The following is a 23,390-nucleotide window of genomic DNA, read 5'->3' on the forward strand; positions in this document are numbered from 1 at the left end:
CAGCCCGGCCCCTCTCGTGATGACTGGTAATTGTTGCCACCCACTATTCCTTCTCCCTCTCAGCCTGCCCCGCCCTCTGCCATTGAAATGAATAGAGTTCGGCCAACTCCTCCTAGGGCCATTTAGTAAACGCCCGATAAGCAGTCTTATCCATGGCATTCTAACTCGCCACGATGACGTCACTGCTGTAGCTTGTGCCTGCAGGTCGAAAGAGGACATCGCCCTGGCAGGCACATGCGCAGCAGGACGTCTGCAGTTTATCACAGCTGCCCCATTAAAAGTAATAGAGCAGCCAGCAAGTGGAAATTTCTTTTCGGCTGCTTGGTTTTTTAAATTCATTTCTTACGTCTCCCCTCAGGCTCTGGATGGATGGCAGGGCAACGCCCCTTTTGCCCACTAACACCAGCCCGCCCCTGTGCTTGTCCTTTTCAGCCTAGAGTGCGTTGCTGTGGTCACGCCTGCTAGTGATAGGTGCTTGTGTGACGATTCGTCTGGTGTTCTGTTACAGCCACTTGAAGAACTTTTGTAGCATTCACAAGATGTGGGTGCAGGCAGAACTCACTGCGTTGACTTGTGCCATCATGTTGCATTTGTCAACCATGGTAGGGTGATATCCCAATTTCTGACGTGGTTGGTGGTATCCCATGGGGAAGTCTTGTTTCCGAAGACGAGCACTTCCATCTTGTCGGATTAGAGCTTCAGGCAGTTCGTTCTCATCCATTTCGCTACCATGATCACGCAGTTGGTTCTGGTGGTTATTGTCTTGCCCGTCAAGGAGAGGATGAGTTTGGTGTTGTCGGCGTAAGAAAGAAAGGTGATACCTTGGGATTGGATGATGTTTGCGAGCAGTGTCATGTAGATGTTGAGTAGGGTCACTGGGGTCTCCCCAGATCAGGCTCTTGGTCTCCGTTGTGAGGAAGGGAGTCTAACTCTATAGATTCTTCTTGTGAGGAAGGAACAGATCGAGCTGAGCGTGACACAGCTGATGTGTGTGCTGTGGGAGACTGCCTCGAATGCAACGGACTGGTCAAGGAGGATGAGGGCTCCTGTTTCTTCCTAGTCCAGGATTGTCTGGATGTAGTCAGCGGCTGTGTTGAGTGCGGTTTCTGTACTGTTGTTTTTTTCTGAATCCTGATTGTGTGTTTGTATTTTGTAATTAGGGTTGCCTTTTAATGCAACCATTTTGTAAGTCATTATTGAGCTTATCATAGGCTGTCTTAGTTTTACCAACCTGTAGTCATTATAGAGTTCTGATGTCTCTGCACCCAGGTTTGCTGTTGTCTTGCGAGTGTGTCTGGAGAGTTGTTTTTATCAGATTGTGATGAAGGTGTAGTGTCGGCCCTATGATGTAATAAGCGCGACACGAGACGGGGTCATTGGTAGCCCAGGTCCGGGGGAGAGTGTATGTAAACCCCCAAGACCTGGTGAAGTGTTGGTACATATAAAAATTAAGGAGAGAGGGGCCCCGTACCACAAAAGGGGTGGAGCGCCAACAGACACAAGTCAAAACAAAGATTCCCCTTTTGGAAAAGCAGAATTTGTCAACACATTCACAACTTCATACACTTGATCACCAGGACAAGACACCCAAAAATCATCTCGTTAACAGCCTGCATATAAAAATTTTCATATGTTTTTATTGTTATAAAATAGATCATATAATCAGACACAAATTCATAAAAATACACACAATAAAACAATGTAGAAGTTTAAGATAAAAACAACAATGCACAGTATCCTACCTATACATAGAACACACTACACATACATTAGTGTAAAATAAAGGGAGACTCAGTAAGGAGCGTATTTTGATCTCTCATCATCAGGAGTCAGGAGACATATGATCATGATCTACTCATTTCCTAGTTGATTATATTAACATTTGCGTAATTTGGAAACTAGGAGTCACAACAATCTATACTCTCCCTCCTACGAATGCGTCGACGCGTTTCGGTGGAAATTTGAAGATAGCAGACCACCTTCTTCAGGACAAGTAATAATATTCTCCCATGTCGTCAGAAAACAGTCTTATATGCACCAATTGAGTAGACCTCGGCTACTGAAGGGATCCTAACCTCCTTGTGCCTCATCCAGATTACTCAACAGGCCAAATACTGATACAGTCTATTATAGCCTTTTATAGCCTTGTTCTTACAGCGTAAATACGTGCGTTTGATGGAAAATATGTCTTAGATGCAAAGGTGGGTCGAAAACCTCAAGAGCGATTTCAATTAGGTCGTAAACAGTGGGAGTATCTATTTTTTCTCCTCATGGATAAGTACACGGTGGATACAATCCTATGTCCGTGAAAAGGCGCGTACGCGTCAGGAAATAATTCAACGGGTCCCACCAGCACTGATGATGAGAGATCAAAATACGCTCCTTACTGAGTCTCCCTTTATTTTACACTAATGTATGTGTAGTGTGTTCTATGTATAGGTAGGATACTGTGCATTGTTGTTTTTATCTTAAACTTCTACATTGTTTTATTGTGTGTATTTTTATGAATTTGTGTCTGATTATATGATCTATTTTATAACAATAAAAACATATGAAAATTTTTATATGCAGCCTGTTAACGAGATGATTTTTGGGTGTCTTGTCCTGGTGATCAAGTGTATGAAGTTGTGAATGTGTTGACGAAGTGTTGGTACAGTCGGTGGTCACATGACCTAATCAATAAAGCAGAGCCCACGCGGATGTGACGCCAGAGGCGCGCATACGAGGGAGCGTAGTACACAGTTACACTGGCTCCGGGTGATCTGTCTTTGGCCTACATTGCGCAAGCCCTTTCATGTACGACACACTCGTAAGGCCTTGAAGCGTCCACCGCAGGCAATGCGACCGCGACGCAACATTACAGAAGGCATCCTGCTGTGGTATATCCTCAATGAGTAAGGAAGGAGATGAGAAAGTAGATGAATAGGTAATGTCTAGATTACTTACCTGTAATCTTCATTACCCCGATTCTTCCATCCTCGTCCCAGTACTTACGACCTTCCCTCCGCGCCTGAGAGCCTTCGGCAACAATCGATTAGAGGGCTTTGTAAATCAAGATATACCTTCGGAGGCAGTGGGGGAGTATAGGAGGATGACTGACGTCATTTATGAGAAAAAAATAGTTTGGGACGTGGTGACATTTTAGTGAGTGGAGGATAAATCCTCAATGAATAACTACTGTGAGGAGGAAGGGGGAATCTGAGTGATGACACACCTGCCAGCTCACATGGTGCCGCTGTGTGGTACGCGATATCGGCTTCCATCACATGGTCACCTGCGGGGCCAGACTGGCCGTAGCATGCACCGGGCAATTTCCTGGCGGGCTGAAATGGTGGGAGTCGGATTTCGAGCAGTGGGGGCAGGTTTTGTTACTGGGGCTGGTTTTGCAGCAGTGCTAACGCAGAAGCACCTCCCCCGCCCACCCTCCTCCCCTTGGGCCCGGGCCGGCAGAATTGCCGGGGCTGGTTTGTGTTCCCATTCCGGCCCTGGTCAGTAAGGAAAATGAGCTGAAAAACACTGTAAATAGTGGATTTCAACTCGTTTTCCGAGCCTTTGAACTGCAGACGTCCATTAAGGGGTGTTAAAACACCCCAGGACATCGGCAAGCTTTATTATCCTTTTTTTGGAGGAGGTGTCTTGGGGGCGGGGTGCAGGCAAAAGTGCATTTTAGGTACTTGTCGCTCGAGGCCCGGCCCCCTCCAAGGCCATACCCTCCTCACACAATGAGATTTTTAAGTTGAGCCTAGAATAGCGCATGCGCTGTTGCTCGAATTTTTGTAAGGGGATTTTCAAAGTGCTGCAGCCGCTGGCCTAAAGCCTGCGTGCATGTGCGCGTGAACGCGCGCAGCCGCCATATGTCTCCATCACGGGTACTGTACTTCATGAAGGCGCTTTTGCTATAATTGGGCACCGGCGCTTTACTTTTAGTGTTAAAAATAAAGCGTCGGTGCCGCGATTATAGCGAAAGTAAAGAAATAGAAACAAGCATCTATTTCTTTACAATGAACAAGCATTGGCATAGCCAATAGGTCTCGCTTTTGGGACCTTATAAGTATTTATTTATGCAGCACAATTTCTTTGGTGCAACAACAGCTGTTGCATGGCTAAACACTTTCAAGGTCCCAAAGGCGAGACCTATTGGGTATGCCAATGCTTGTTGTTCAAGTTGGTTGGTCTGTAATGAAGATGATGGTATGTAATCTAGACATTACAGTCCAGGTTAAGTTCTCATGAGACTCACTTTGTGGTCCCAATAGTTGACACGTTGTGAAAGCAGTGACTGTGCAAACACAGCATGAAAAACCAAGCTTCAGAACGAAGCATCATGTTGTACATGAGAGAAGGACGTTGTGTTAAAGCTAATCCTCAAAATATCCTTTCATACCCTGGATACACAGTGTGGAAAGGCAGAGAGGAGGCGTGTAAGAATAAGATGCTGACAGAGCAACAACCATCAAGGCCTTTATTACTCATGTTCAAATAAACCGAATATTCATTGTGCATTTACGGCGGCAATGCCACTAGGTGTTTTCTTTAGATCCGCTATACCGAGGAGCACGTGCAGCCTAGAGAGTAAAAGGAGAGGCAAAGGGAAAACACACCAACATGTTGATGTAAAAATGTGAGTAAAAACACTGATAAACACCAACATCGATGTTTTCATCATCAAAAAAGTAACTCCCAGAGCAGGGGTAAGTCCGACGAGGGAAAAGAGTGTGCTAGCATTCCAACAGCGCCTTTAAATGTAGTTGTTGTTGGTGGTGATCAGCAGGCGCATAGCGCCCCGCCTGTCATCCGAACGGAAGCGCTACAATTCTCGAGGAAGGGGTGAGCGCCTCGGGCCAGGGGATTTCCACTTGAGAAGTTGTTCCAATCTTGCACATTAAAAGTCTGCATAATCGTAAAGTATGTATGCCCTCTTGCTAGTGACGTCAAATCTCTGAGTCCTGCAGTAGGCGCTGTGAACGCACGGGGCGCTGCTGCCCCGTCCATGCTCACAGGAGTGCGCCTACAGCACAGGAAGGCGGAAGCGAGGCGCTCTGCAGCAGGAGTCGGGGTGCACGGGAAGAGGGGCGCAGGACGCAGCGGGTGATCGCCCTGCAGCATGGTGACATCGAGGCTCCCCCCTGCAGCGCTCACCCTCAAACAGGTACTGTCTGTCTGGCAAGGACTGCAGGCCTGTGCGAGCACGGAAGCCTCAAGGCGCTGCTAGACGTCCCAGCTGCTTCCCCTGGCACACCCGCTGCTACCCCTCACAACCTCTGCTACTCCTCACACCCTCTGCTACCCCTGGCACCGCCCCTGGTAACCCTCTGTTACCCCTGGCACACCCCCTGGTACCCCTCACACCCTCTGCAACCCCCTGGCATACCCTCCGCAACCCCCTGGCACACCCTCCGCAACCCCCTGGCACACCCTCCGCAACCCCCTGGCATACCCTCCGCTACCCCCTGGCATACCCTCCGCTACCCCCAGGCATACCCTCCGCTACCCCCAGGCATACCCTCCGCTACCCCCAGGCATACCCTCCGCTACCCCCAGGCATACCCTCCGCTACCCCCAGGCATACGCTCTGCTACCCCTTGGATACCCTCTGCTACCCTTTCGCTACCCATGGTGCTGCCAGTCCCGGGTCTCCCCGTTTTTAGGGGTCACTAAGGCAAGAACAACAGGGGCATCCAGGCTGCAGGAAACAGGCCAGCCATCTTGCTATTTTGGGATCCACCATGTTACTAAAGGTTCTAATGTTAAGTGTCAGTGCACGTTGTAATACATGAAGACACCACACGGGGAACATGACAATCACCCAAGATACGCCCATGTTTGATGAACTTGAAGTCCTGTTTTTTGCCGTGCATTTTGGGACTTGTAGTCTTGTTTTTATAACGGAACAAACCATACTACAAGTCTCAGAATTCAAAGGAAAACTCTGGACTGGAGCAGCACATCACACATGGACATGGAAATTTCTCAAGGCTGGTTGCCTACATGGAACTAAAGGCGATGAAAATAGTGTGAGGGGGAGGAGAAGGGGGGGGGGGATAAAAGCAGCCTGGCCTGTGTAATTAACAAAAAATCTGTGTATCCCATAATCTGCCACCTGACTACATACCTGCCAAATCACACAGTACCACCGTGTGACACATGAAATCGGCTCTCATTACCCGGTAAGGAGCCGATATCACACGGTGGCAGAGAAAACGAGCAGAAAACCTCTGTAAATAGTGGTTTTCCAGATCATTTTCTGAGGCTTTGAACTGCCCACATCCATTGAGGAATGAAAAAAAAAAACAGTACAAAGCACCAGCAAGTTTTTTTAGGTGGGGGAGTGGGGAGGAGACTGGGAGGCAGATTTTGGGGACAGGGTGGGGTTCAAAAGTGTCTCCTAGCTACTTTTTGGCACACGGTCAATCCCCCTCCTCGGCCTGCCCCCTCCTCAAGCGGGGAGATTGTTCTTCAAGTTGGCAGGTGTGGGACTGGCATTGTGCTGCTTCTTTGTGCTTTATTGATTCCAGATATATAACACAATAAGTGACATGCACCTAAACCAAGCTAGGACTATTGTCTTTGTCGGTGGTTATTAGCTGTATAAGAGACATGAGTAAATCGTATTGAAATCGTATTTATATCGCGCTTACTACCCCTGACGAGGCATCGAAACAATTTTTTTTGTAAATAATATTGAAAATGTTCCAATTTTGAAATTATGAGACTGTGAATTTAACATTACGGAGGTCAATGCAAGGGGTAGTGGTCTTACTGAGGTCTATGTAAGGGGTAGTGGTCTTACTGAGGTCAATGTAAGGGGTAGTGGTCTTACTGAGGTCTATGTAAGGGGTAGTGGTCTTACTGAGGTCTATGTAAGGGGTAGTGGTCTTACTGAGGTCTATGTAAGGGGTAGTGGTCTTACTGAGGTCTATGTAAGGGGTAGTGGTGTTACTGAGGTCTATGTAAGGGGTAGTGGTCTTACTGAGGTCTATGTAAGGGGTAGTGGTCTTACTGAGGTCAATGTAAGGGGTAGTGGTCTTACTGAGGTCTATGTAAGGGGTAGTGGTCTTACTGAGGTCTATGTAAGGGGTAGTGGTCTTACTGAGGTCTATGTAAGGGGTAGTGGTCTTACTGAGGTCTATGTAAGGGGTAGTGGTCTTACTGAGGTCAATGTAAGGGGTAGTGGTCTTACTGAGGTCTATGTAAGGGGTAGTGGTCTTACTGAGGTCTATGTAAGGGGTAGTGGTCTTACTGAGGTCAATGTAAGGGGTAGTGGTCTTACTGAGGTCTATGTAAGGGGTAGTGGTCTTACTGAGGTCTATGTAAGGGGTAGTGGTCTTACTGAGGTCTATGTAAGGGGTAGTGGTCTTACTGAGGTCTATGTAAGGGGTAGTGGTGTTACTGAGGTCTATGTAAGGGGTAGTGGTCTTACTGAGGTCAATGTAAGGGGTAGTGGTCTTACTGAGGTCTATGTAAGGGGTAGTGGTCTTACTGAGGTCAATGTAAGGGGTAGTGGTCTTACTGAGGTCTATGTAAGGGGTAGTGGTCTTACTGAGGTCTATGTAAGGGGTAGTGGTCTTACTGAGGTCAATGTAAGGGGTAGTGGTCTTACTGAGGTCTATGTAAGGGGTAGTGGTCTTACTGAGGTCTATGTAAGGGGTAGTGGTCTTACTGAGGTCAGTGTAAGAGGTCGTGGTCTTACTGATGGTCTTCGGAGTCTCAATCACTCCCATACACTTCCCTTCACGCCACATTCCTCTGCAGTCTACGGTAGTCACTACTGCCCTTATTGTCTCCACATCTTTCTGAAATCCTCCATCTGCTTATCTCACACCTCATCTCTCTCGTCTTCAGACCTGTCCCCTGTATACATCTCCTCACATCCCCTTTACTTCATCACATAGTAATTCCACCCTTTCACCTCTAATCACCACATTTTCTGTGACTTCCTCCTTGTCAGTATTATGACCACTGTTTATCCCCTTCACAAACAGAATCACACTTGCAAATGGCACACATGACCATTTCTCTGCACACTGCAGAGATGGCAAGGATTGCATGAACTTGTGTTTTTTTTTTATTTCAAAACTTTTTATTGATATTTTGTATAAGCCGGTTAAATAAACCACACTAAATGCAATGAGTGGGAATAGTGTCATACTGCCTAGTATTTAAAATTGCAGGGATTGTATCCTCAGTGTTCTCTGAGAGAATCAGTATGTTTTCGGCAAAGGCAGTCGTTTTTAGGGGGGCTGAGCTTAAGTTAATAACTGTGATGTCGGCAGAATTGTAGAGAAGTGTCAATAAAGGATCATTAGCCAACAGGAACCGTAAAGGAGAAAGTGGCAACCTTATTGGGTTCCCTGGTGAAGCGGGAAGAGATCTGAGAAGAAGCCATTGATTTTAACTCTGGCTAGCGGGGTGTCGTACAGAGCCATAACTATGTTAATGAAAAAGGAATGTAGATTGTAAGATTGAAGAACCGCTTCCAAAGGCCTTCTCGGCGTCAAGGGCGATGGCGGCTGTGGGTGTGGTGATGGTTTGGGCCTTTTCAATAACGTGGCAGACGGCGTGTGGACTATCGCTAGCAAGTCGTCTTCTAGAAAGCCTGTTTGGGATTTTTGAACCAATCTAACGGTAATCGGCTCCAGGCATTTAGCTGTGATTTTTGCATATATTTTAGCTCCCAAGTTAATGAAAGAAATTAGGTGATTTTATTTTTATTTTTCCATCTGTGTGATTCTTGTCCTCCTATAGTAGCCTCTGCATCCGAACCAGAGACTTTACCATTTAGTGCAAAATAGCTCAGAGCGGCTTCAAGTGGGGATAAGTGTCTCAAGCATAGTTTTGTAGAAGACCATGGGTAAGCCATCTGGTCCAGGCGCCTTTTCAGTCAGGATGAGTCTAATTGCTGTGGAAATCTCCCCTCTCATATTGGGTCTACTGAGAGTTTCTCTGTCCGAGAAGGAAACCTCATTAGGAGGCAGGTTATCGATTAAGAAAGTCAAGCCCTCGTCTTTGAGGAACAAGCTCTAGATTTGGGTTTAGAGATGTCCAGAATTGTGGGGTGTCTGCGTTTGAGACCATAGATATTTATAACATAGAGATCGCTTTCACCATGCTAGGTAACGGTCAGTGATCTTTGTTGTCGTGTTCAGATGACATGAGCGATAAGCCAGACATTTTAGAAATGAGATTGATGACCCCGTTTATGTTTAGCGGGTTATGTCATCTACCCAGCCATCTCTCTTAGAGAATGCATCTTTATTAGTGATTTTGATTTCCTGCAACATATGACTCCTCCCCCCCCCCCCTCCTCTTAAGCTTGTTACAATATTCGCACAAGCAGGAGTAGAGGGTTGGAGTGAGTGTGAGGAACGTTATCTGGCAAAAAGTATGATTTTAACTGGAAAAGAGCCCATTATTAAAGGGATCTATTAATTGTGTGGGGAACACGGCCAATTTAAAAACTCCCCTTAACTGCAATAGGAGCTGATGCTTAGGTTGGTGTTTATAATTTACGCACCACTTTCAAATTACTATAACTCACGCGCCTCCGTACACTGTGTTGTCTCTCTATCCACACTACATTAACTCTAACCCGCCACTCTACCATACAAGCTGTTCTCACAAATGATGTCATTTGAGATGTCATCAGTGTTGCTATGAATATTACAGTTTCACATGGTGTAACTGATGGAATATGAAAGGGAATAAGCAGTGCTTCCTAGAGGTGAGAGTTATAGTAATTTGAAGATGGGGCGTAGATTATAAATTAAAGGTATAACTTTAGAATCTCTAATGTTTGTGCAGTTTAAGATTAGTTTGCATAGAAAGAATAAATACAGTTATAGTATATAGATGGTGATTTGTAAATTATAAATTTAAAGTAGAACTATAACATAAGAATTTCTAATGTTTGTGTAGTTTAAGTTTTGTATAGGAAGAATAAATAAAGTTATACTAATTTGAAAGTGGTTCTTAAATTCCAAGTTTTAAATAGAACTATAAATTTCTAATGTTTGTGCAGTGTGTCATTTAATCACAGGGTGGGGGGACGAGGAGCAAGATAAAGTTCCAGTCCCCGTGCTCCTAAATTCGAATAATACGTATAATCAATGTGGATACTTGTTCCTAAGTGGAAAAGGTTAGAAAAGGGTGAAGAAGTAACTGGTTGGAATCGATGGTTCTGGGGGGAGTCTTCCTTATTTGGAAGTGTTGCCCTTACCCATGTGGGTGTCATGCTTCATCTGGCCTTTTGCTCCTCGAGGGGCCGGCGCTGCAGTGCCCCACGGGCCCTGCGAGAGAGCTCTTTGTCGGAAATCTTTTTGGTATCAGCCGTGATGGTGTATGCGGGTGTGTGGAGTTCTATATTGGAGATGTAGTGTGTGATCTAAAATTACCTCAAGAAAATTAAATTACCAAAGATCCTTTGGTAAGGTTAAAAACTAAGTCAGGGTAGTGTGCGGTGAGATAGGAAGCACCATTACTCAGTGAGTGTAATGTAGTGAACTGTTGAGGTTTCACTGTTCAGGTCGACATGTTTCACTCTCTGTCAGTCCAGTACAGGATCCTCAGCGTTTCTTCAGGGCCAAAAAAGTGTTCCCAAACCCTCATTCAGGGTGGGTATCTAGAGTATTATTTTACGTAATCCCGGTTATAACTCATTATATCCCAAGTATCTATTAAATACTCACCCCAGTAGGTATCTGTAAATCAACCTAGAAGAAAGGAAAAAAGTGCAGAGAGAAAACTTGAAACATTCAAACAATGATTGTTTCTAAAATGAGTTCTTGTGGACAACACCGATAATGCGAGCCTGGTTTCTGCTTATTGTCATAGTATGCAGTGCCATGCTGTGTTTTCAGAGCTCTATGTTGGCTCTTCTGTCGGTGAGTGCCACCATCACTCGTGATATCACAGTGTAAATAAACAATCATAACAAGCATTTGCAATGCAATAGGTCTCGCATTTATAAGAGTTTGAGATATTGGCATTGTAAAATTACAATGCCTTTTATTTATGTTTTGGTTTTAAAACAAATAAAAGGCATTGTCATTTACAATGTCAGTAGCATAAACTCGCATAAAAGCAGTGTGTGGCGTGCAGCAGTGTGTGGCGTGCAGCAGTGTGTGGCGTGCAGCAGTGTGTGGCGTGCAGCAGTGTGTGGAGTGCGGCGTGCGGCAGTGTGTAATTAAATCACCACTTTGCTTTGCTGGATCAGATCAAATGGGGCCCCCGACCCAAATGGTCTTCCCAGCGATATATTTCGAGCTAATTTTGATCTGTGGGCAATGAAGTTCTATTAATGAATATCATTCCACAGTTTTTGGCAAGGAAGCCTCCTGCAACCAGTCCACGAAAGTGACTCAGTAGATAACCCTTCAAACTATCGGTTAATCGCTTTACCTGAAGTTGAGGCGATGGTTACTGGTCAACTTGAAAGGATGGGCAACCGCACAGGAGCTAATTCCAGATAACCAATCGGGATTTCAAAAAGACCAATCTGCTATCACTAATTTACTGACCTTCACCCTGTTGGCAGAGTTCGCCGTTGTAAAAAAACAAAGTGTAAATCTCTGTTTTATAGATTTAAAAGCTGCATTTGACTTTGTTCCATAAGCTATACTGGGAGATTCCCCAAAACCTTTTAGATGCTATCATACTGTTGTACTCAAATACATGGGTACAAGTTAAACTAGGGGATGGCTCCAGTCTGTCTTGGTGAATTAAAACTTGTAACTGCCTTAAACACGGTGGTGTATTGGCCCTGTGTCTTTTTAATCTTTTTGTCAGATTTGTTTCAGCATCTAGAAGCCATTAATGCTCCCCCTCCTAAACTTGCCAATTTCCATCAAAAATATCTTCTGTATGCCAATGATATGATCTCATTTATCCAAATCCCTGTAGGATTACAACGGCTAATCACTGCTTTTGATGAATATATTACAGCAAATTGTTTGGAACTGAATATAAAAAAAAAACCTAAGGTAATGGCAATAGGTTCATCGACTACTAAATCTTGAACCTGGCAAGCTAGAGTAAGGCCAATTGAGATTGTAAAGTAATATACATTTTTTGGCATCCTATTTGATGATAAAGTCTTGTTTAAAAGCCATTTCAATGTACCGAGAGCAAAAACATCATCTGTGATATTCACTTTTAAGTCATAACGAGATTCTCTCAAATTCAAATTGTATGAACATCTTCTCAAAGTTATCGGAGCCAAGTTGCTCCTGATTATTTTTGATGTCTCTCCTATCATTAAGGAAAAGAATGCCAAACTATTGGACCTAACGATAATAAAGGCCTACAAGTCTGTTTTTAAAATTCCAAAAGCTATTGGACAAGCTGAAATACATCTGGAATTTGGACTCCGAATACAAACTATAGTGAGCCAGGGGTCGTTCTTGAAATGTAGGCATTCTTTGTTTTTATCAGAAGTTGGTTCTTTAACAAATAATTGCTGGTAAATAATTAACCATTCTGAACATGCTGGGCCTGGAGATCTTACCTGTCAGAGTGCTTCTAAAGCTTCGATCCACAGTCGGGGTTCCCAGATATGAATAAGCCCAGTTTTAAACAGTTTCTAAACAGAAAGATAAAAGTGAATTTGTTCACTGCTCATAAGGAGATATTAGCTGCAAAAAAGCATGCCTGGATAGTGATTCTTACCAAAGACTGGAAATTATCCTTATTTGACGTCCAATTTTCCAGCACGTATGAGCGATACATTTCTAAAATTGCGACCGACTGGGTAAATATTCCACTAAGAATGGTACTTCCTTATGGATCCAGCAATGGGCATCTAGAGACCGTAGACTGTGTGGGCTTCCGCAAGACACTTTATTACATATTGTACGCATCTGCCAAAACCTGCTAACTGGACATCGCATACTGTTAAAGCATGTGAACATCATTACTCGATGCTGGGGTGAGATCAGTCCCCCAGGCCCGCATATTATGCTTATCAGGTGCTTCAATTACATTGACTTGCCAGGTTTTGACCATGGCAGGAAGAATGTTAGTATCTTACCATAAGCACCAGCCGTTTGCTTCTTCTTCTTCACTGTACATAATGTTTACAACAAGATATTGGGCTAGAACAATTGCAGCTTTATTTGTATCTTGATGATTTATGCATGAATTGGCTCTAACAGACTTGTCGAATGATTTCCATATGGCACCTTGATGAATTGTTTAACTCTGATGAATTTCTATATATGACACTTTGACGTAAGATTTTTTTTTCACGATTTATGATTTTTATGTATATAATGTATACAAGCGCCTGGCACTTTGAATAGATCTTTGTGGGCGCCTATAAATGCAGCTTTATTTTTATTGTGATGAAATCTATATGTATTGGTATTAATTGGACTGTTGAGTAATTTCACATGTCACTTTGATGCATCGCTAACTTTGATGAGCGTTTACGCATCAAGGGCCTCATGTAGGTAGCCAAATACCGGTCGGTAACGGCCGATTTTCGGTAAATATGCCGTTACCGACCGGTATTCAGACAAGTGAGATGTAGGAGTCCAAAAACCACTTTTCGGTAAATATGAGGCGGTAAATACCGATTCATAGTTACCGAATTCTAAAATACCGATTCATATTTACCGAATACATTATTAACGAATCGGTAAATATGAAGTGGTAAATATGAAGTGGTAAAAATTTAAAATGACATGTAGGAGCAGTCGGTAATTAAGAAATCCAGGAAAATCGGTAAATAAGAGTCGGTAATTAACACGGATGGAAAGCAGGTGGTAACCATCAACAATGCACATAAGCAATCCCAAAATGCAACTGCGTGGACAACATGGCCGCCATGTACGTCATTGCAAGGCGCCTACGTCTACAGGCAGCAGGACTGAGGGTGTGGCGACGGGAGGAACAAATCTACAGACAGCGCATCACACTATTCCAGCTGACTGATGCAGAGATACATGAGAGGTACAGGCTACACCCCGAAACCATCATGGACTTAATCAGGGACCTTCACCCACTCCTGGACCAGCCAATAAGAAGGGCGCACGCCATACCCCCACATGTGCAGGTGCTCTGCAGCCTACATCTGTTGGCATCCGGCAGTTATCAGGTGGTGATAGCTGCGGTGGGTGGGGTATCCCAGAGTTGCCTGTCACGTTTCTTCAGGAAGTTCCTGGATGCCATGATGCAGAGAATGCACCACTACATAAGCTTCCCAAACACACAGGCTGCACTGCAGAAAACAAAAACAGACTTTTATCACATGGCACAGTTCCCCCATGTCATCGGCTGTATTGATGGTACACACATCCCAATCTGTCCTCCAGCTGACACAGAGCACATCTACAGGAACAGGAAGTCCACCCACTCCATCAATGTGCAGGTGATCTGTGATGCAGGGAACATCATCACAGATATTGTTGCAAAGTTTCCTGGGAGCACCCACGACTCTTACATCTTCCAGAATAGTGGGATCTACACACGACTGAGAGCCGGAGAATTCGGAGAGGGATACCTGCTGGGTAAGTAACAGTGACGCCCCTTGAAACCTGCAAATCAGAGTGTATAGAGGCATGTAACTGATGGTTCCCTTTTACTCATCCAGGCGACAGTGCATATGCATGCCGTTCATTCATCCTCACTCCCTACCTACACCCAGCAACCCAGAGTGAGAGACGATACAACGTGGCCCACAAATCTACACGCAATGTGGTGGAGCGCACGTTTGGACTGCTGAAGAGCAGGTTCCGCTGCCTCCACAAGAGCGGAGGCGCACGCCAGTACAAACCCATCACCTGCTGCAAGATAATTGCCACTTGTGCAATGCTGCACAACCTTGCCACGAAAAAAGGTACAGATGTGGAACTAACATATTTTGAGGACAACGAGGATGAGTCAGGCCAGCCAGAGGGCAGCGCAGCTAGAGTGCCAACTGCAATCGATGGGAGAGAGAGACGGGCAGAGATCACATGCAACTATTTCTGAGTAAGTGAGGGGACACAGCGAGTCGTGAGAAGTCATGACGTAGTTTAATGTGGCACCACGCCATGAACACATGAACAGGCCAATCTGGCAATATGCCATCTATACAATGAGTATGTCCAGGGTTACGTCACCCAATGGCAAGTGGATAAGCAGGGCCACATCAATGTTTGCGCATACGCGCTGCAGTGGTGGATTGCACGGCCTGTGCATCCTCACTAGAGCCAACCCCAAGCCGCCTGCTGCTCCTGCGTGCTTCGGGGACGGGGGGTGTGATGCTGCTGCTGGTGTCGATGCTCTCCGCAGCATCCCCTGCAGCAGTTGTCGACGCCTGACTAGTCAATAGCACCCCTAGTGCACTTGTCACCTGCACCATCCCCCGTGACAGGTCGCTGCAGCACTGTGTTAGGCCCTCCTGCATCGTCACAGAGCGCCGGCAAAGTAGGGAAGTCGCAGTTGCTAGACGGTTGAGTGCCCTGCTGGTAGTGTCCCTTCTCTGGCGTTCCCGGCGCCGTGCTTCGATGTCAGCATCTAATTTGCTGCACAACTGCTGGATTGACTGGGACATGTCCCGAATGCCCGCAGCCATGCCGCCAATGTTTGTGTCCATGTTGACTAAGCTTGTCCTCATCACCCGCATGTGCCTCTGGACTGACATTACTGCCTTTGATTGCAGGCGCTGTTGCTTCAACATTTGGCCCTCGAGCCCCAAGAAGACACCATGGCCGTCAGTGGGTGCTGGTGGACTCTGGACACGCGACCTGCGGCGCCCTCTTGCTCCCGTCTGTGCTGCCTGTGAGGTGTGGGGCACAGTGGGATGGCTCCCTTCCTGGGGCCCGGTGCGGTCTTCTGGGCCCATGCTGTCGTCTGACGAGGTGTCTAAGGCTCGTAGCCTGGCTGCTGGACGCCTCCTCATTCTCACACCTGCAAGCGGAGATGTGGCCGGTGAATCGAACATGAGTGGCGATGCTGGCTCTGGTGGTGGTGATGCTGGCTCTCGGTGAGGTGATGGTGGCTCTGTGTGCGGCGCGGCTGGCTGCGTAGGTGGTGCGGCTGAAAGTGGGCCTGCTCCCTGGTCTGAACTCGTGCTGGCTAGAGGTGATTTTTGTGGCCGGTGTGCCGTCTCCCCTGCAGCATGCCCTGTACTGCATGATGTCACATCTGTGGACAGAAAAACAACATTGGCTCAGTGTCCCCGAAGGGCTACATTGCAAGCGTCACAATAAATCATTTCACATTCCAATCTGTCCTCTGTCTCCTTGTGCCTCGAGTGCGTGACATGCCTTGTTGCCCTGTGACATTTACGTCATGGTTAGTGTTGCCCTGACTACATCTCCCGGAATGCATTGCCTGTCTGCACTGACACGTGTGGACTGTAGTGTGATTCTCGTTTCACAATGGGGGATGTGGGATAGGGGTAGGGGCGGCTACATTGCTGTGCTTTCGTCTTACCTTGGTGTGTTGCGGCTCTGGCAGAGCTGTCGGCGTCCCCAAGACCCACGACGCTCTCTTGCTCGAGTGTGGCCGCCACCAGCTCCTCCAGTTCGGTGAGGGCAGGTGCCCTGTTGGTTCCACCTCCGGTCTGGCTGGCCTCCTTCTGGATGTCGCCCATCTTCCTCTTGGTCACAATCCTCAGGTCATACCAGCGCTTTTTGAAGACCTCAATTTCCCTGTGGGTCACTCCCACAGCATTGACCTGCGCCTGGATGGCCAGCCATATGTTGCGCTTTTCGGCCTCAGGCACTTGCAGGGATTGCCTCCCAAACAGCTTCTGGTGCTGCTTCACCACCTCCTCCACCAGCACCTGGAGTTCCTTGGGGCTGAATTTGAGCTTCCTCCTCCTTTCCCCTCCGTCTTTCTGTGTGCTCTGGCTGGACATGCTGTTCGTTTCCCGCTCGCACATGCAACTGCTCCCTGCCTCTCCTCTGCACTCCGAGCCTCTCCAGGGTCGGCTAATTATGTACACCTGCCTGGGTGTGGCCACTTCGGCTAATTGTGTACACCTGCCTGGGTGTGGGCAGTTCCTGGTTGGGTGGGCTGTCGTTGCACAGGATTAGCTGTTTCGTCAAGTCATGTGATGTTATTTACCGAATCCGTACGTACCGATTCGGTATTTTCCGATTCGGTAGATACCACCTCGGTATTTTCCGATTCGGTAGATACCACCTCGGTATTTTCCGAATCGGTAATTATCACCTCGGTATTTACCGATTCGGTGAATTCCGATTCGTATTTACCGACTGTTACCGAATCGGTAACTGTTACCGAATTTTTACCTACATATAACTTACCGATTCTAATTTACCGATTCGGTACGGCTCGGTATTTAAGAACCGGTAAAATGTATTTACCTACATGAGGCCCCAAATGTCTATAAGCACTTGCCACTTTGATGCAACCTGTATGGTTTTTTTATGGGCTAGAGCAAATGTATTTTTTTTTTTAACCTTGATGAAATTTATATGTTTTAGCTCTAAATCGAATAGTCGAGTAATCCCACAACGTTGTATGGTTCATACAGGGACATTATTGGGCTGATTACGATCTCGTCCAGAAAGCATTCCTACAGAATCAGTCCCGGAATGCTTTCCGGACGACTAAGATCGGGTAAGTCGGACCGAGCGATTTGGATGTATCCGAATGCGATTCAGTCAGACTTCCATTGACTTCAATGGGAGCCTGTGTTCCGAACGAGAACATAGGCTCCCATTGAAGTAAGGGGTGGCTGGGGAATATCGTGCACCCTGTGGCAGGCACCCCATGGTGCTTGCCACACTGTGCATTGTTGGAAAGGAGGGTCCCTTGGGTACCGCCATGGGCCAGAGTTGGAGGACCCCTGGTGAACAGGGACCTGCTATGGGCCCCTAAAGACAGATTCTGGCAGCTGATTTGTTACGGAGAAACCGAATTGGAACGGTTGTCCGAATCTGTCATCCTAATCGCTTGCTCGAAAACCGAGTCCATAGACTGCACGATTCAGGTCCAAAAGACGTGACCTGTCCGAATGCCTTTTGGAACTGATTCGGACAGCCCTAACGGTTTACGGGCATTGTAATCGGTCTTTGGGAACTGTGTACGATTCAGTCGGAAACAAGGGTTCCGAATCAGATTCGGCAAACCCTCTTATCCGATTTGGAGCCCTTCTGAACGGCATTGTAATCAACCCCTGTATGTTTAATCATGGGAAATGTTTTGTAATGTATCTCTTTGTGATAATTTTAATTAATCATACAATACATTTGTTATTTCATAATAAGGTAAGGGCATGGGAAATCGGGGATTTTGTTAACTGTGATACTGGTCTTTTAAAGTGTCTTTGTGGATTGAGGGATGTGGGTTCATGTGGCCACAAATGGGAAGAACAACATCTGGAACTTACACAAGGGCAAACAATGGCTTCCTGGTACGGAAACTGCCTCTCCCTGCAGGATTCCAGTGTTGGTTATCTGAGAGGCTTGATTTTAGAAACTGAAGAAGGACTAAGAAGGAGGCATTAGCGAATAAACTCTAGGGGAATTAAGAACTGAAAGATGTTTATTAAGACGCTATTAAGAGATTGTGTTAGTGTATAAAATTGCACCTCTTGTATTTAATAAAGGGTTGATAATATTTTTAACACTGTTCTGTAATTTGTCTGCTGGTGGAATATAATATTGAAGTGCATTTAAAAATACATTCTTGGTAGTCACCGTGCCCACAAACCCGAGTTGTTAAATAAATAAATAGTTAAAACTCGCTGTGCCCATAACCCTGAGATATTTAATAAATGAATAGTTGGTACTCGCCGTGCCCACAACCCTGAGATATTAAATAAATAGTTGGTGCTCACTGTGCCCACAACCCTGAGATATTAAATAAATAGTTGGTACTTGCCGTGCCCACAAGCCTGAAATATTAAATAACTAAACATAAATAGTTGGTACTCGCCGTGCCCACAACCCTGAGATACTTGCACATTATCTCGGCTGCTATTGATCAGAGTAAATTTAATATGATAATTTTAGCAGTAGGGTTTCTGCTGTTGTGCTGAACTGAGTTAAAGCCTACACAATCTTGTTTCCTGTGCGCGAGCAGAATTGACCAAGTTTATGTATTGTGAAAAAGTCTTGAGATGAGTCGGCATTAGAACAGTGGCGTAACAAAACTTAAAGGGGCCCCCCTGCAAATTATCTGGAGGGGGGCCTCCTCCCAGCGGCCTATCCCACCACCTACCTCTTTTCTCCACCACCCAAAACTCTGGTATATTTTTATTTGAAACTGCCAACATTTAATGAAATGCCTTTCGTTTAAAGTTTTCATAAGAAAGTGGGAAGCACTCTAAATAAATAAACTATACAATTTGTAACGTTCTTGTCAAGAGCAGATTATTTAACTGAGACAACAATCAGAACAATGCCAAGGAGTGGTCCTATTCGCTTAGGAACTGCCTATCACTGAATACAATGAACTATTTTGGGTCTGAATTAGAATTTACATTGATAGACAATAATTTGAAACTTTGGAAGACAAACCCAAACCTGCAATTTCACAGACTCGAGTGACAATATACATGAGGAGTACACAAGATATAACTCAGCCAGCCCCAAGAGAGATAAACCAGTGAATTATATGCATGCCACACACTTGCGACTGTCAAGGGTGTGCATGATAATAACGTGACCTGAGGAAGCACTTTTAATTTCTACCATCATGTCTTTATTAGTAAGCAGGACAAACACAGGCAGGTAAACGAGGCTGATGATGAAAACTACTTGGATGCCTCAGAACATAGTTGCAGATGTTTGTTTGAATTTATCATTTCTGTAGTGTAAACAATGCTAATTGCACGATGTAAGGACCACATTTTACAGACAAGAGAAAGCAAAAGCATAAATAACACAGCATGTGGCATGAAAACAAACCTTATCAGCAAGTACCTAATGATAGAATCTATACAACTACATTTGGTAAAGCAAAGGAAAAAGTGCAAATACTTTCAAAGTGCAAGATAAAACAATCACCAGTCCAGCAATATACAAAAATCAAGCATATTTTGTAAAATCAAGGAATGGATGCATGAAGGCGAGTACTCAAGGGAAAGATACAAAAGAGGAAATAGCAAAAGGGATGGGATTAGCAGGTAATCACTCAAAAGTTGGATGAGGACGATAAGAGCCAGTAATGCAGGAGTTAAAGGGATAGATGCAAGAAGGGATGATCTAAATGTACGGCTGAAAGGAGGCAGGAGCTAAAAGGACAGAGCCAAAAAGACAGGCGATAAGGGGCTGGAGCTGTCTTGAATGAATTGTATTGTTCTATTTATAGAGGGCTTATTACCCCTATATGGAGCACTGAAGCGCTTGCTTACATGAGTAGCAAGCTACACTTTGTGTAGGGTGTGTGGTTGGAAGGGTGTTGTAGTTGTTTTGATGCTATGCGGGAAGTGTTTCCATGTTGTGTTTGAGGACCACTGACTGGGGTGTGTGCACCTTATTGTGCAATGACTTTGGCAGGGTGGGTAGATGGTCACGAGAAGTGAGTTAGTGATGGTGGATCGTAAAACACAATTAAGGTAAAGGATTGAGGATTAAACCTGTTTTTAGGTCTTGCCTGGCGTCTGAGCACGCATGCGCTCCTCGCCTGCGAGGACTGTAGCAAACCGTATGAAAGAAGGGGACTTCAATCCACGCCCTTGTGTCCGAATCGTTTCTGATTGGCTTGCGTCGTGATTTATGTTGTTTTCTCACTTTCCATTTGCTGGACGTCATTTCTGTTACCGCCCTTGCAGTTTTTTAAGCCCGCCCTTCATGACAAGCACATCTGTTTTCACTCAGCCCAGATGCAAATACAAGTGGCTGAATGAAAACAGATGGCGAGCTTTGTGCAAACACAGTCCGAGTCTTTGATCTCCAACGGCGCGCAGTCTCGCTTCCCTCCGAGCCGCTGCGGTGAGATCACCTCCTGCCCCCCCACCCACCCGAACTCTGCTGCTGATAGAGATCAGGGTGTATATAATATCCCTACTTCCACGGATAGAGTAATCTCACAGTTACACGCACATACATTCTTCATACACTAGGGCCCATTTCACTAACATACGCTCAAATACTCTACCAGCAATAACCTGTGGAAAGAAAAACTCCTAAACACCCTGCATCTATATCGAGGTCAATAAGATCGTTATTGTGACTGCCCTTAAACATAATCTAAACAATCTATACAATAATAATCAAAATATAATACTCAATAATTGACAAGAAATAATAACCAACACCATATTCAAAATTATATTGCTTTATCTAAAATTAGTAAAAGAAAATCAGTCAGAATAAATCATTTTTCTCATAGTTACCTATTCTAGCTAAATGTCAGAATGGGTCAGGACAAGTCTCTCGGTAAAGTCTCTCAAGACGAAGTCCGCTCAGCAACGATCCTCACCAACGCAGATTCGGAACGCGGCAAAAGGCAAATGGCAAGTGGCAAAAACCCTCTCTAGGCTAACAATTCTTATAGTGAATTAAACAAAGGAAAGACACATTTTGTATTGACTTTTTCCGTCGAACCTCTGAGCAAAGCGAGAAGGAAAGGATGTAGCATCGCTACATTTGAAAATCTCCGCTCAGGAAAAAATCACAAAATAAACATACCGGAACAGGAACCAAAAAATACAACTGTATCTTGTAGTTTCCACATTTCCTCGGCAATGAGATCATAGTTCAGAGTCTTTCTTTAAAGCTCCTTTGTTTCCCAAAGCTGCCAAGGACGTTTCATTTCATTTGGAGATCGCCCAAAACTGCTGCTGTCCTCACGGAAAATTTTAACCAGGCAAAGCAAGGACTGTGGTCAGCTGACTTCAGGACCATATTCAGCAAGGCTCTCTCTCGTCACAGTTTTCTACTCGAGGCCAGGCTCTACATGTCGGCCATCTTTACTTAGGCCACAATAGGCCACAATAGACCATCTTAATTAAAAGAGACAAAACAACGTTACCACAGCATAGTGATTGAACAGTGTTAACCCCACTAATACCCTTATGTATATGTAATTATCTAGCTCTTGCAACATAGAAAAGCATTAATTCAAAAAGCGTTTTGTGCTTAAAAAATAAACAGCACACAGCAATCTTTAAATATGTAAACACGCACATTATTATTAAACAGCACACTTATGCGTTCCCACGTGTAATTCTCTCTTGTTAAAACAAACAAGTTGATTAGTATAAACACTTACACAAGACAAATAATTAATAATTAATAAATTAATATAACAAATAGACATGCCAGAGCTTCAAAACCCAGTTAATTTTCAAACTGAAAACTCTGCTCTAGCACTGCCTCCCGGGCTCGGAATGAAAACCGTTCGTATTCACCCGACTCTTTAGTGCCCTCTCCTCAGCCCTGATCGGGACATTCTCGTAGCTCACACTGGGCCAATGCTGTTTGGGAAGGGCGGACCTCGGGGGTATATGCAGGAGCTCATTTGTCTTCCTCTCCTTCACAGGCACCTCAGGACCGTTCTCTGTGCATTCTGCAATTGTAGCCTTAACTTTATAATGTAATGATAGGACTGCAAATCCCAGAGCGGAACGAAAAAAACTGTTCTGATTGAGATATGCGCGCATGGACCTGAGAAAATCGAGAGATCTGCTGAGACGCCTTTGCATACCAGAAAATTTCGTTCCACCGAATATTAAACGTCCCTCAGTGCAGAAATCGTTTCAGACCCGTTTGAAGTAAAGAGAGCAGCCTCGCACTAGGTTCTGGAAGGCACAAGCGCCCTCTATAGCCCTATTTTTAGCGTGCAATTAATAAAAATGATGTTTTCCTATCACTAGAGCAAATTATTTGACTACATTGAGCACATACCGGCCTGAGCAGCTGTTTATCTGCTAGGCAAAGTTGACGTTCTTGGGTGTTTCTATTATTTAACAGCGATTTACGCCATTCTACAGTTGTCTCACAGCTCTACCCGAGAGTTTGAAAACTGTTGATACATCACGATGAAACAGGAGCAGACTTTGCCATTAAGGAGAATGTAATTTAAAAAAAATAAGATTTGAGTTTTTATACAGCGCAGACAGGTCACTGTATATGTGAGAGAGGTGTGCATATTGCATTTGCAATAAAAGCACTGAAATAGCAAAGTTGTGCAACTCAATATTTTTACATGACGATACGAAATTCCTCAGTTCGCTTAACAATGCTGCTTGTAATGATTCACAGCAGATGAGCTGTTCCTCCTGCGCTCTGTAGATTGAGATACAACGCCTGATAGAATGTAGTTAGTAAGAACGTATCAGTGTCCTCAAGATAATAATATAAATATTTAATGGATCAACAGTCTATGGGTGGCTATTGAAAACCACTTTTGGGGAACCATGGCGGGCCCACTGTCTGCACCCATGTTGGTCCTGAATCATGCTTTTTACATGAAACATGTTTACAATT

At 45.0% G+C, this 23,390-nt stretch overlaps 1 protein-coding gene across 2 annotated transcripts in view; it reads left to right on the plus strand.

Moving 5' to 3' along the window:
* Positions 1-23,390, plus strand: part of LYRM2 (LYR motif containing 2) — a 138,306-nt gene that overhangs the window by 53,244 nt on the left and 61,672 nt on the right. The window contains exon 1 of one of the 2 annotated variants that reach the window (XM_085642855.1): positions 4,871-5,149. The exons of the other annotated variant lie outside the window; for it this stretch is intronic. Coding sequence (XP_085498981.1) covers positions 5,105-5,149 — 45 coding nt within the window. The 5' untranslated portion in view covers positions 4,871-5,104. Of the gene's footprint in view, positions 1-4,870; positions 5,150-23,390 lie in introns of those variants that run through there. 2 annotated transcript variants of the gene reach the window in all.

The sequence above is a fragment of the Triturus cristatus genome, chromosome 2_2 (genome assembly GCF_964204655.1).
Source record: "Triturus cristatus chromosome 2_2, aTriCri1.1, whole genome shotgun sequence".
Classification (NCBI taxonomy): Eukaryota; Metazoa; Chordata; class Amphibia; order Caudata; family Salamandridae; genus Triturus; species Triturus cristatus.